Source organism: Carcharodon carcharias (genome assembly GCF_017639515.1).
Source record: "Carcharodon carcharias isolate sCarCar2 chromosome 29 unlocalized genomic scaffold, sCarCar2.pri SUPER_29_unloc_19, whole genome shotgun sequence".
In the NCBI taxonomy this organism is placed as follows: domain Eukaryota; kingdom Metazoa; phylum Chordata; class Chondrichthyes; order Lamniformes; family Lamnidae; genus Carcharodon; species Carcharodon carcharias.
The window spans coordinates 87736-101227 of record NW_024470664.1 but is presented as its reverse complement, the minus strand read 5'-3'; the positions used below and the strand labels follow the sequence as shown (position 1 = coordinate 101227).

Sequence of the window (13492 nt, the reverse complement as noted above, 5' to 3'; positions counted from 1 at the left end):
GTGACTGGAGAGTCAGAGGACAGGGGTCAGAGTGAGTGAGGAGAGAGAGACAGGGGTCAGAGTGACTGGAGAGTCAGAGGACAGGGGTCAGAGTGAGTGAGGAGAGAGAGACAGGGGTCAGAGTGACTGGAGAGTCAGAGGACAGGGGTCAGAGTGACTGGAGAGTCAGAGGACAGGGGTCAGAGTGACTGGAGAGTCAGAGGACAGGGGTCAGAGTGACTGGAGAGTCAGAGGACAGGGGTCAGAGTGACTGGGGAGTGAGAGACAGGGGTCAGAGTGACTGAGGAGAGAGAGAGACAGGGGTCAGAGTGACTGAGGAGAGAGGGACAGGGGTCAGAGTGACCGGTGAGAGAGACAGGGGTCAGAGTGACTGAGGAGAGAGAGACAGGGGTCAGAGTGACTGAGGAAAGAGAGACAGGGGTCAGAGTGACTGAGGAGAGAGAGACAGGGGTCAGAGTGACTGAGGAGAGAGAGAGACAGGGGTCAGAGTGACTGGGGAGTGAGAGACAGGGGTCAGAGTGACTGAGGAGAGAAGGAGACAGGGGTCAGAGTGACCGGGGAGCGAGAGACAGGGGTCAGAGTGACTGAGGAGAGAGAGAGAGACAGGGGTCAGAGTGACTGAGGAGAGAGAGGGACAGGGGTCAGAGTGACTGAGGAGAGAGAGGGACAGGGGTCAGAGTGACTGAGGAGAGAGAGACAGGGGTCAGAGTGACTGGAGAGTCAGAGGACAGGGGTCAGAGTGACTGGAGAGTCAGAGGACAGGGGTCAGAGTGACTGAGGAGAGATAGACAGGGGTCAGAGTGACTGGAGAGTCAGAGGACAGGGGTCAGAGTGACTGAGGAGAAAGAGACAGGGGTCAGAGTGACTGGAGCGTCAGAGGACAGGGGTCAGAGTGACTGAGGAGAAAGAGACAGGGGTCAGAGTGACTGAGGAGAGAGAGACAGGGGTCAGAGTGACTGGAGAGTCAGAGGACAGGGGTCAGAGTGACTGAGGAGAGAGAGACAGGGGTCAGAGTGACTGAGGAGAGAGAGACAGGGGTCAGAGTGACTGGAGAGTCAGAGGACAGGGGTCAGAGTGACTGAGGAGAGAGAGACAGGGGTCAGAGTGACTGGAGAGTCAGAGGACAGGGGTCAGAGTGACTGAGGAGAGAGAGACACAGGGGTCAGAGTGACTGGGGAGTGAGAGACAGGGGTCAGAGTGACTGAGGAGAGGGAGAGACATGGGTCAGAGTGACTGGGGAGTGAGAGACAGGGGTCAGAGTGACTGAGGAGAGAGAGACAGGGGTCAGAGTGACTGAGGAGAGAGGGACAGGGGTCAGAGTGACCGGTGAGAGAGACAGGGGTCAGAGTGACTGGAGAGTCAGAGGACAGGGGTCAGAGTGACTGAGGAGAGAGAGACAGGGGTCAGAGTGACTGAGGAGAGAGAGACAGGGGTCAGAGTGACTGGAGAGTCAGAGGACAGGGGTCAGAGTGACTGAGGAGAGAGAGACAGGGGTCAGAGTGACTGAGGAGAGAGAGACAGGGGTCAGAGTGACTGGAGAGTCAGAGGACAGGGGTCAGAGTGACTGAGGAGAGAGAGACAGGGGTCAGAGTGACTGGAGAGTCAGAGGACAGGGGTCAGAGTGACTGAGGAGAGAGAGAGACAGGGGTCAGAGTGACTGAGGAGAGAGGGACAGGGGTCAGAGTGACCGGTGAGAGAGACAGGGGTCAGAGTGACTGAGGAGAGAGAGACAGGGGTCAGAATGACTGAGGAGAGAGAGACAGGGGTCAGAGTGACTGAGGAGAGAGAGACAGGGGTCAGAGTGACTGAGGAGAGAGAGAGACAGGGGTCAGAGTGACTGAGGAGAGAGAGAGACAGGGGTCAGAGTGACTGGGGAGTGAGAGACAGGGGTCAGAGTGACTGAGGAGAGAGGGAGACAGGGGTCAGAGTGACCGGGGAGCGAGAGACAGGGGTCAGAGTGACTGAGGAGAGAGAGTGACAGGGGTCAGAGTGACTGAGGAGAGAGAGGGACAGGGGTCAGAGTGACTGAGGAGAGAGAGGGACAGGGGTCAGAGTGACTGAGGAGAGAGAGACAGGGGTCAGAATGACTGGAGAGTCAGAGGACAGGGGTCAGAGTGACTGGAGAGTCAGAGGACAGGGGTCAGAGTGACTGAGGAGAGAGAGACAGGGGTCAGAGTGACTGGAGAGTCAGAGGACAGGGGTCAGAGTGACTGAGGAGAAAGAGACAGGGGTCAGAGTGACTGGAGAGTCAGAGGACAGGGGTCAGAGTGACTGAGGAGAGAGAGACAGGGGTCAGAGTGACTGGAGAGTCAGAGGACAGCGGTCAGAGTGACTGAGGAGAGAGAGACAGGGGTCAGAGTGACTGGAGAGTCAGAGGACAGGGGTCAGAGTGACTGAGGAGAGAGAGACAGGGGTCAGAGTGACTGGAGAGTCAGAGGCAGGGGTCAGAGTGACTGAGGAGAGAGAGACAGGGGTCAGAGTGACTGGAGAGTCAGAGGACAGGGGTCAGAGTGACTGAGGAGAGAGAGACAGGGGTCAGAGTGACTGGAGAGTCAGAGGACAGGGGTCAGAGTGACTGGAGAGTCAGAGGACAGCGGTCAGAGTGACTGAGGAGAGAGAGAGACAGGGGTCAGAGTGACCGGTGAGAGAGACAGGGGTCAGAGTGACTGAGGAGAGAGAGACAGGGGTCAGAGTGACTGAGGAGAGAGAGACAGGGGTCAGAGTGACTGAGGAGAGAGAGAGACAGGGGTCAGAGTGACTGGGGAGTGAGAGACAGGGGTCAGAGTGACTGAGGAGAGAGAGAGACAGGGGTCAGAGTGACCGGGGAGCGAGAGACAGGGGTCAGAGTGACTGAGGAGAGAGAGAGACAGGGGTCAGAGTGACTGAGGAGAGAGAGGGACAGGGGTCAGAGTGACTGAGGAGAGAGAGGGACAGGGGTCAGAGTGACTGAGGAGAGAGAGACAGGGGTCAGAGTGACTGGAGAGTCAGAGGACAGGGGTCAGAGTGACTGAGGAGAGAGAGACAGGGGTCAGAGTGACTGGAGAGTCAGAGGACAGGGGTCAGAGTGACTGAGGAGAGAGAGACAGGGGTCAGAGTGACTGGAGAGTCAGAGGACAGGGGTCAGAGTGACTGAGGAGAGAGAGACAGGGGTCAGAGTGACTGGAGAGTCAGAGGACAGGGGTCAGAGTGACTGAGGAGAGAGAGACAGGGGTCAGAGTGACTGGAGAGTCAGAGGACAGGGGTCAGAGTGACTGGAGAGTCAGAGGACAGGGGTCAGAGTGACTGGAGAGTCAGAGGACAGGGGTCAGAGTGACTGGAGAGTCAGAGGACAGGGGTCAGAGTGACTGGAGAGTCAGAGGACAGGGGTCAGAGTGAGGTATTTTCATTGGTGGACTGAGGGGAGATGAGTCAGGACGTGAGGGATGGTGAGAGATGGGCAGATGGATGGACCATGGACGGAGGGTTGGACGCTTAGAGGGATGAAGAGACAGAGGGATGGTGAGAGTCGGAGAGAGGGATGATGGTAGAGCGATGGATGGAGGGACAGATGGATAGTGGGATGGAGGGAGAGACGGATATTCGGATAGCGGGAGGGAGGGAGGGATGGATGGAGGTGGAGAAGGAATGTGAGAGACAGAGAGAGGGATGATGGTTTGGCGATGAATAGAGGGATATTCGGATAGCGGGAGGGAGGGAGGGATGGGTGGAGGTGGAGAAGGAATGTGAGAGACAGAGAGAGGGATGATGGTTTGGCGATGGACAGAGGGATATTCAGATAGCGGGAGCGAGGGAGGGATGGGTGGAGGTGGGGAAGGAATGTGAGAGACAGAGAGAGGGATGATGGTTTGGCGATGGATAGAGGGATATTCGGATAGCGGGAGGGAGGGAGGGATGGGTGGAGGTGGAGAAGGAATGTGAGAGATGGAGAGAGGGACAGAAGCAGGTTGACAATCCGTCTCCCATGCTTCAGGAATGATCCAGGCTCTGGGAGGATTCTTCGCCTATTTTGTGATCCTGGCTGAGAACGGCTTCCTCCCCAAGAACCTGGTGGGAATTCGGCTGCACTGGGACGATCGCAGTGTTAATGACCTGGAGGACAGTTACGGACAGCAGTGGGTGAGTGACAGACTGACCCCGCCTGACCCCTCACCGGCCCCGCCCCTTCACTGTCCCGGCACTCTCACTGGCCACACTTCCTCATCGGCCACGCCCCCTCATAGACCCCACCACCTTATGAGCCCCACCCTCCTCACAGGCCCCACCCCCTCACCCAGCCTCTCAATTCCCTCTTGCTCTCTTCTCACCCATCCCTCTGCTCCCAATCTCCCCCTCTCACCCTCACCTCCTTCATCTCTCCCTTCCCAGGCCCTCCATTCCCGTGCTGTACCTGTCCTGGGAGTGTTTGATGGGGACAGTGTAGAGGGAGATTTACTCTGTATCTAACCCCGTGCTGTACCTGTCCTGGGAGTGTTTGATGGGGACAGTGTAGAGGGAGCTTTACTCTGTATCTAACCCCGTGCTGTACCTGTCCTGGGAGTGTTTGATGGGGACAGTGTAGAGGGAGCTTTACTCTGTATCTAACCCCGTGCTGTACCTGTCCTGGGAGTGTTTGATGGGGACAGTGTAGAGGGAGCTTTACTCTGTATCTAACCCCGTGCTGTACCTGTCCTGGGAGTGTTTGATGGATCTTCCTCTTCACAGACCCTTGAGCTGATAGATGTGATGTGTGACTCTGGGCTGTCTCTTTCAGATCTGTCTTATTCCTGCAATTTCCTTCTCTTCCCTCACAGACATATGAACAACGGAAGATAGTGGAATTTACCTGCCACACAGCTTTCTTCGTCAGTATTGTGGTGGTACAATGGGCTGATCTGGTGATCTGTAAGACCAGGAGGAACTCCATATTCCAGCAAGGCATGAAGTAAGTCAGCAGACCGGCCAGGGGGTGTGGGTGCTTGTGGCCGGGAGTGCCCAGGTCTGGAAGCTACTCTGCCGGAGGGAGTGCTGCACTGTCAGAGGGTCAGTACTGAGGGAGTGCTGCACTGTCAGAGGGTCAGTACTGAGGGAATACTGCACTGTCAGAGGGTCAGTACTGAGGGAGTGCCACACTGTCAGAGGGTCAGTACTGAGGGAGTGCTGCACTGTCAGAGGATCAGTACTGAGGGAGCGCTGCACTGTCAGAGGGTCAGTACTGAGGGAGTGCTTCACTGTCAGAGGGTCAGTACTGAGGGAGCGCTGCACTGTCAGAGGGTCAGTACTGAGGGAGTGCTGCACTGTCGGAGGGTCAATACTGAGGGAGTGCCACACTGTCAGAGGGTCAGTACTGAGGGAGTGCTGCACTGTCAGAGGATCAGTACTGAGGGAGCGCTGCACTGTCAGAGGGTCAGTACTGAGGGAGTGCTTCACTGTCAGAGGGTCAGTACTGAGGGAGTGCTGCACTGTCAGAGGGTCAGTACTGAGGGAGTGCTGCACTGTCGGAGAAGTAGCCCAGGCGAGAGCAGTCAGTCACTGGAGGGAATGATTTCTGAGTGCGAGACTGAAGGTGAAAGTGCGAGTCTGAAAGAGAGAGAAAAGGATAGAGGTTTAGAGAGAAGAAGAATCGGAGAGGCAGAGGGATGTACGGGGAGAGAGAGGGGGAGATGGGGAGTGAGACTCAGAGGGAAAGGGAGACTGAGATTGAGAAGGACATTGGGACTGAGAAGTAGAGGACAATAGAGACCAAAATTGGTGAGAGAAAAGCAGAAGAAGACGCACACTGAAAAACCGAGTCATCGAGAGAGACAGAACAAGAGACAGATGTGGGGAATGATGGAGGGAACAGCAGCGAAAGAGAGAGAGGGCCTGTTGGATCCAGAGTCCTTTGTTTTGATGGTGATAAGGGATCCAGGTTGCATGCTTTAGTCGGGGTGAGTGAGTCAGTACGGAGACAGAGGACATCCGGAGATTGTGGTTCGAATAACACCAGGCTGTTTATTTACAAACTCAACTCCAAACTCTCTCTTCGCTCTTCAGTGTCTTACTCAAGACCCTCTAACAGTGTACCTGCACCACCCAGCTATTGGCTATTAAGATCATGTGATCTTAAAGGTGTATTACATCTCAGGGTGAAAGAGATCGAGAGAGACGGGGACAGAAGTTGAGAGAGTGGAAGCTGGAGAGAGAGAGAGAGAGAGAGAGAGGAACAGAAGAGAGAGTGAACAGGCACTGCATCTTCACCCTTAACCCTATTATTAACATCCTGTTTTCTTCCAGGAACAAGATCCTGATATTTGGCCTGTTTGAGGAGACTGCTCTGGCTGCATTACTCTCATACTGTCCAGGGATGGATGTAGCACTCAGGATGTACCCTCTGAAGTAAGTGCCAGACCTTCTCACACTCAGAACTCTGCCCAGAAGGGCCTTTACATCAATAGGGGAATGCCTGAGGGATTAATGCTGGCCCTTTCACACCCACTGGGGGAGTGCCGCACTGTCGGAGGGTCAGTACTGAGGGAGTGCCGCACTGTCGGAGGGTCAGTACTGAGGGAGTGCCGCACTGTCAGAGGGTCAGTACTGAGGGAGTGCTGCACTGTCAGAGGGTCAGTACTAAGGGAGTGCCGCACTGTCGGAGGGTCAGTACTGAGGGAGTGCTGCACTGTCAGAGGGTCAGTACTGAGGGAGTGCCGCACTGTCAGAGGGTCAGTACTGAGGGAGTGCTGCACTGTCAGAGGGTCAGTACTGAGGGAGTGCTGCACTGTCAGAGGGTCAGTACTGAGGGAGTGCTGCACTGTCAGAGGGTCAGTACTGAGGGAGTGCTGCACTGTCAGAGGGTCAGTACTGAGGGAGTGCTGCACTGTCAGAGGGTCAGTACTGAGGGAGTGCTGCACTGTCGGAGGGTCAGTACTGAGGGAGTGCCGCACTGTGAAACTGAAATGGAGTCTGGGCTCTCTGGTGTATGTAGAAGAAGGCCGAATGGTGGAGGCCGGATGAGAGGCTGTATTCTCCCCCAGTTTTCAGGCCCACTTTTAATCCTCAAACACCATCATTACAAGGAGATTTGCTCTCATTAATTCCATTCGACTCCGTTGAAACTTGCAGTGGACAACGTGCTGCATGTTTACTATGTTATAAACGTGATCCCACTTCATTGGCAGCCTGGGGCTAGGGACATTGTGTGGATGTGGAGGGAGTTAGGTAAATGCCTGTTAGTGTCACTCCCTGCTCTAACTCTCTCCCTCTCCCCCTCAGGCCAAACTGGTGGTTTTGTGCCTTTCCCTATAGCTTCCTGATCTTTGTCTATGACGAAATTCGCAAACTCATCCTTCGCAGGAACCCAGGAGGTAAGGACCAGTCAGCACTGACAATCCGAACCCTTACCCCAGCGAGAGTCAGTGTGTGTGGGACCCGTACCCCAGTGAGAGTCAGTGTGTGTGGGACCCGTACCCCAGTGAGAGTCAGTGTGTGTGGGACCCGTACCCCAGTGAGAGTCAGTGTGTGTGGGACCCGTACCCCAGTGAGAGTCAGTGTGTGTGGGACCCGTACCCCAGTGAGAGTCAGTGTGTGTGGGACCCGTACCCCAGTGAGAGTCAGTGTGTGTGGGACCCGTACCCCAGTGAGAGTCAGTGTGTGTGGGACCCGTACCCCAGTGAGAGTCAGTGTGTGTGGGACCCGTACCCCAGTGAGAGTCAGTGTGTGTGGGACCCGTACCCCAGTGAGAGTCAGTGTGTGTGGAACCCATACCCCAGTGAGAGTCAGTGTGTGTGTGTGGGACCAGTACACCAGTGAGAGTCAGTGTGTGTGGAACACGTACCCCAGTGAGAGTCAGTGTGTGTGGAACACGTACCCCAGTGAGATTCAGTGTGTGTGGAACACGTACCCCAGTGAGAGTCAGTGTGTGTGGTACGTGAATCCTATTGTTAATGTCTAACTCCCCCTCTCTGTTTGATCTCCTCCACCAGGTTGGGTCGAACGAGAAACCTACTACTGATTGTGTTATCACCTCAACATTGCCGCCACACTCAGTTCACGCCCTTTCACCTCCAACCTCCGACCCCGCCCGGCTTGTTAAAAGGAATGGGAGAACACATCGAGAGCAGCCTCCGGCTGGGAGGCACGTCCCAGAATCACCAACCTCCCTCCCACATCACTCACTGAAAGCGGCCCCTCTCTGCCACTCTCCCCACTCCGCTGTGTGGAGGAGCCGTTCGCCAGAAGCTCCCCCTACTCGGGGGCTTTGGGGAACAGGGTCTCCAACGGCCGCCGAACTCATCCACAGGGGGATTAAATCACTGGTTCCCACGGCGAGACCGGTGGTGGTGGGGGGGCGGGGAGGGGGTGGGGTTGAGGCTCAGTTTTTATTTACCCATTTCGAAGCCTGCCCTCCTCATGTGGGAAGAGGGCAGCTCAGGATTTCTTGCAGTCTGTCTCCCCTCTCTCACCGACTCCACCATCAGTCTTTTTATTTTGTCATCATATTATCGAAGTTTGATTGGAAAAATGAGCAGCAGAGAAAGCAAGGGGATGAGGGAGAGGCAGAGAGAGGAGGGGGGGAGCGAGGGAGGGAGAAAGCAAGGGGATGAGGGAGAGGCAGAGCGAGGAGGGGGGGAGCGAGGGAGGGAGAAAGCAAGGGGATGAGGGAGAGGCAGAGAGAGGAGGGGGGAGCGAGGGAGAGAGAAAGCAAGGTGGGGGGGGAAGAGTGATGCGGGGGATGAGTGAGAGAGGGCACTGAGAGAGTGAGAGAGGGCAGAGAGAGAGTGAGAGAGCGCAGAGAGAGAGAGTGACAGAGGGCGGAGAGAGAGAGTGAGAGAGGGCAGAGAGAGAGTGAGAGAGCGCAGAGAGAGAGAGTGAGAGAGGGTAGAGAGAGAGTGAGAGAGGGCAGAGAGAGAGAGTGAGAGAGGGCAGAGAGAGAGAGTGAGAGAGGGTAGAGAGAGAGTGAGAGAGGGCAGAAAAGAGGGTGAGAGAGGGCAGAGAGAGAGTGAGGGCAGAGAGAGAGTGAAAGAGAGCTGAGAAAGCGTGCAAGAGGGCAGAGAGAGAGTGAGAGAGGGTAGAGAGAGTGGGAGAGAGGGCAGAGAGAGCGTGCAAGGGGGCAGAGAGAGCGTGAGAGAGGGCAGAGAGAGAGTGAGAGAGGGCAGAGAGAGAGTGAGAGAGGGCAGAGAGAGAATGAGAGAGGGCAGAGAGAGAGTGAGAGAGGGCAGAGAGAGAGTGAGAGAGGGCAGAGAGAGAGTGAGAGAGGGCAGAGAGAGAGTGAGAGAGGGCAGAGAGAGAGTGAGAGAGGGCAGAGAGAGAGTGAGAGAGGGCAGAGAGAGAGTGAGAGAGGGCAGAGAGAGAGTGAGAGAGAGGGCAGAGAGTGAGAGAGAGGGCAGAGAGAGAGAGAGAGGGCAGAGAGAGAGAGAGAGGGCAGAGAGAGAGTGAGAGAGGGCAGAGAGAGTGAGAGAGAGTGAGAGAGGGCACAGAGAGAGTGTGAGAGAGGGCAGAGAGAGAGTGAGAGAGGGCAGAGAGAGTGAAAGAGGGCAGAGAGAGTGAGAGTGAGTGAGAGAGGGCAGAGAGAGTGAGAGAGGGCAGAGAGAGAGAGTGAGAGAGGGCAGAGAGAGTGAGAGAGAGTGAGAGAGGGCAGAGAGAGAGTGAGAGAGGGCAGAGAGAGTGAGAGAGAGTGAGAGAGGGCAGAGAGAGAGTGAGAGAGGGCAGAGAGAGAGAGAGAGAGAGTGAGAGTGGGCAGAGAGAGAGAGTGAGAGAGGGCAGAGAGAGTGAGAGAGAGTGAGAGAGGGCAGAGAGAGAGTGAGAGAGTGAGAGAGGGCAGAGAGAGTGAGAGAGAGTGAGAGGGCAGAGAGAGAGTGAGAGAGGGCAGAGAGAGTGAGAGAGAGTGAGAGAGGGCAGAGAGAGAGAAAGGGCAGAGAGAGAGAGTGAGAGTGAGAGAGGGCAGAGAGAGAGTGAGAGAGGGCAGAGAGAGAGAGTGAGAGAGGGCAGAGAGAGTGAGAGAGAGTGAGAGAGGGCAGAGAGAGAGTGAGAGAGGGCAGAGAGAGAGTGAGAGAGGGCAGAGAGAGAGTGAGAGAGGGCAGAGAGAGTGAGAGAGAGTGAGAGAGGGCAGAGAGAGAGTGAGAAAGGGCAGAGAGAGAGAGTGAGAGTGGGCAGAGAGAGAGAGTGAGAGAGGGCAGAGAGAGTGGGCGAGAGGGCAGAGAGAGAGAGTGAGAGAGGGCAGAGAGAGTGAGAGAGAGTGAGAGAGGGCAGAGAGAGAGTGAGAGAGGGCAGAGAGAGAGTGAGAGAGGGCAGAGAGAGAGAGTGAGAGAGGGCAGAGAGAGAGAGTGAGAGAGGGCAGAGAGAGAGAGTGAGAGAGAGTGAGAGAGGGCAGAGAGAGAGAGTGAGAGAGAGCAGAGAGAGTGGGCGAGAGGGCAGAGAGAGTGAGAGAGAGGGCAGAGAGAGAGAGAGTGAGAGAGGGCAGAGAGAGAGTGAGAGAGAGTGAGAGAGGGCAGAGAGAGTGAGAGAGAGTGAGAGAGGGCAGAGAGAGAGAGTGAGAGAGGGCAGAGAGAGTGAGAGTGGGCAGAGAGAGAGAGTGAGAGTGGGCAGAGAGAGAGAGTGAGAGTGGGCAGAGAGAGAGAGTGAGAGAGGGCAGAGAGAGTGAGAGAGAGTGAGAGAGGGCAGAGAGAGAGTGAGAGAGTGAGAGAGGGCAGAGAGAGTGAGAGAGAGTGAGAGAGGGCAGAGAGAGAGTGAGAGAGGGCAGAGAGAGAGAGTGAGAGAGAGGAGAGAGAGTGGGCGAGAGGGCAGAGGGAGAGTGAGAGAGGGCACAGAGAGAGAGTGAGGGCACAGAGAGAGAGAGAGGGCAGAGAGAGAGAGAGAGGGCACAGAGAGAGTGTGAGAGAGGGCAGAGAGAGTGGGCGAGAGGGCAGAGAGAGTGGGCGAGAGGGCAGAGAGAGTGGGCGAGAGGGCAGAGAGAGTGGGCGAGAATGCAGAGAGAGTGGGAGAGAGGGCAGAGAGAGTGAGAGAGGGCAGAGAGAGAGTGAGAGAGGGCAGAGAGAGTGGGCGAGAGGGCAGGGAGAGTGGGCGAGAGGGCAGGGAGAGAGAGAGAGAGAGGGCACAGAGAGAGAGAGAGAGAGAGGGCACAGAGAGAGAGGGCAGAGAGAGTGGGCGAGAGGGCAGAGAGAGTGGGCGAGAGGGCAGAGAGTGGGCGAAGGGCAGAGAGAGTGGGCGAGAGGGCAGAGAGAGTGAGAGAGGGCAGAGGGAGAGTGAGAGAGCGCAGAGAGAGAGAGTGAGAGAGGGCAGAGAGAGAGCGAGAGAGGGCAGAGAGAGAGCGAGAGAGGGCAGAGAGAGAGAGTGAGAGAGGGCAGAGAGAGAGAGTGAGAGAGGGCAGAGAGAGAGAGAGAGCAGAGAGAGAGTGAGAGAGGGCAGAGAGAGAGTGAGAGAGGGCAGAGAGAGTGGGCGAGAGGGCAGAGAGAGTGAGAGAGGGCAGAGAGAGAGTGAGAGAGCGCAGAGAGAGAGAGTGAGAGAGGGCAGAGAGAGAGCGAGAGAGGGCAGAGAGAGAGCGAGAGAGGGCAGAGAGAGAGCGAGAGAGGGCAGAGAGAGAGCGAGAGAGGGCAGAGAGAGAGAGTGAGAGAGGGCATAGAGTGAGAGAGGGCAGAGAGAGAGAGTGAGAGAGGGCAGAGAGAGAGAGAGAGCAGAGAGAGTGAGAGAGAGGGCAGAGAGAGAGTGAGAGAGGGCAGAGAGAGAGTGAGAGAGGGCAGAGAGAGAGAGAGGGCAGAGAGAGAGAGTGAGAGAGGGCATAGAGTGAGAGAGGGCAGAGAGAGAGAGTGAGAGAGGGCAGAGAGAGAGAGTGAGAGAGGGCAGAGAGATTGGGCGAGAGGGCAGAGAGATTGGGCGAGAGGGCAGAGAGAGTGGGCGAGAGGGCAGAGAGAGTGAGAGAGGGCAGAGAGAGAGTGAGAGAGCGCAGAGAGAGAGAGTGAGAGAGGGCAGAGAGAGTGAGAGAGAGAGTGAGAGAGGGCAGAGAGAGAGTGAGAGAGGGCATAGAGTGAGAGAGGGCAGAGAGAGTGGGAGAGAGGGCAGAGAGAGTGGGAGAGAGGGCAGAGAGAGTGGGAGAGAGGGCAGAGAGACTGGGAGAGAGGGCACAGAGAGAGAGTGAGAGATGGCAGAGAGAGAGTGAGAGGGGGGTGAATGAGAGCTGGGAAAGATGAGGGAGAGAGTGAGGGGTGATGAATGAGAGAGAGGAGGGAGCGAGGGGAAGCAAGGTATGGAGAGAAGGACAGAGGAGGAAAAGAAAGGGGGAGAGTGAGAAAGGGGGAAAGTGAGTGAGGACTGAAGGAGGGTGGGAGAGAGGGAGAGAGAGAGGGGGGAAGAGTGGTAGGAGCGAGGGGCATAGAGGGAGAAAGAGAGGGGTAGAGCGAGGGAAAGAGAGCAAGGGAGAGAGAGAGGGGAAAGAGGGTGGGAGAGAGGGAGTGAGGAGGGAGAGAGCGAGGGGGAGAGAGCGATGTGTAGAACAGGGGGGGGGAGCATACGAGGGGAAGGGAGATAGAAAGGGGGAGAGCGAGTGGGGTGAGAGTGGGAGAGAAAGCAAGGGCTGAGCAAGGTGGGGAGATAGATGGGGGAGAGAGAGGGAAGAGAAGATAAGAGGGAGAGAGTGAGGGAGAGAGAAAGAGAGCAGAGAGAGGGAGGGAGAGAGATCCAGGAATATATAGCACACCGTTATCCCACTCCCCCACAATACATTCCCCCAAACTCCTCCCAGTAACACCCAGGTCCCCTGGTGTTTGACACAGACTCGAGTGTCTCGTTGGCTGAGGCCACTTACTGGTTCACGTCTAGTCCCAGAGACAGCACGCTGAATGTTCCCACCTCATTTCGGACCAGCCACTCCCTGAATCGCCTCTGAGCAATCACAGAAAGATCCAGTGGATTTAATCCATCCTGTCTCTCTGTTGGCTTTGACTCTGCTGACCACAACCTCCCCAACACTGGGTCAATCACCTCCACAGGTCCCTGTGCCCAGGGTCAGAGGAACCGACCTCTGTGTGCGTGTGTGTGCAGAGTGTGGCTGTGCAAGTGTGTGTGTGTGTGAGAATTGGTGACTGTGTACATGTATATGATAGGGTGAGCATGTGTGTGAGCAAGGGTGAGTGCGAGGGTGAGCATGTGTGAGCAAGGGTGAGTGTGTGGGTGAGTGTGTGAGTGAGTGAGGGTGAGCATGTGTGAGCGCGTGAGTGAGCGAGGGTGAGCTTGTGAGCGAGTGAGGGTGTGTGTGAGAGAGCGAGGGTGACCATGAACAAGGGTGAGTGTGTATGTGACTGTGTGCGAGTGTGTGACTGAGCGAGTGTGTGCGAGCGAGCGAGTGTGTGCGAGGGTGTGAGAGTGAGTGTGAGTGGGCGAGTGTGCGAGCGAGGGTGAGTGAACAAGTGTGCGAGAGTGAGTGAGCGAGTGTGTGCGAGTGAGCGAGTGTGAATGATGTTGGTGAACCACCCCCACCCCCACCCCCAGTCTGCTCCAACACCCCCCCCCCACAACCTCCATCCACATTCAGTCACCGCCCCCCCAC

The 13492-nt window shown here is 56.4% G+C and overlaps 1 protein-coding gene across 1 annotated transcript in view; it reads left to right on the top strand.

Annotated features, from left to right (window-relative positions):
* Nucleotides 1–8294, top strand: part of LOC121274012 (sodium/potassium-transporting ATPase subunit alpha-3) — a 225470-nt gene extending 217176 nt beyond the window's left edge. Inside the window, exons 19-23 of the mRNA XM_041181141.1 lie at nt 3971–4116; nt 4791–4921; nt 6253–6354; nt 7228–7319; nt 7938–8294. Of these exons, the coding sequence (XP_041037075.1) occupies nt 3971–4116; nt 4791–4921; nt 6253–6354; nt 7228–7319; nt 7938–7966 (500 nt within the window). The 3' untranslated portion in view covers nt 7967–8294. The remainder of the gene's footprint in view (nt 1–3970; nt 4117–4790; nt 4922–6252; nt 6355–7227; nt 7320–7937) is intronic.
* The last annotated feature ends 5198 nt before the right edge of the window (nt 8295–13492 follow it).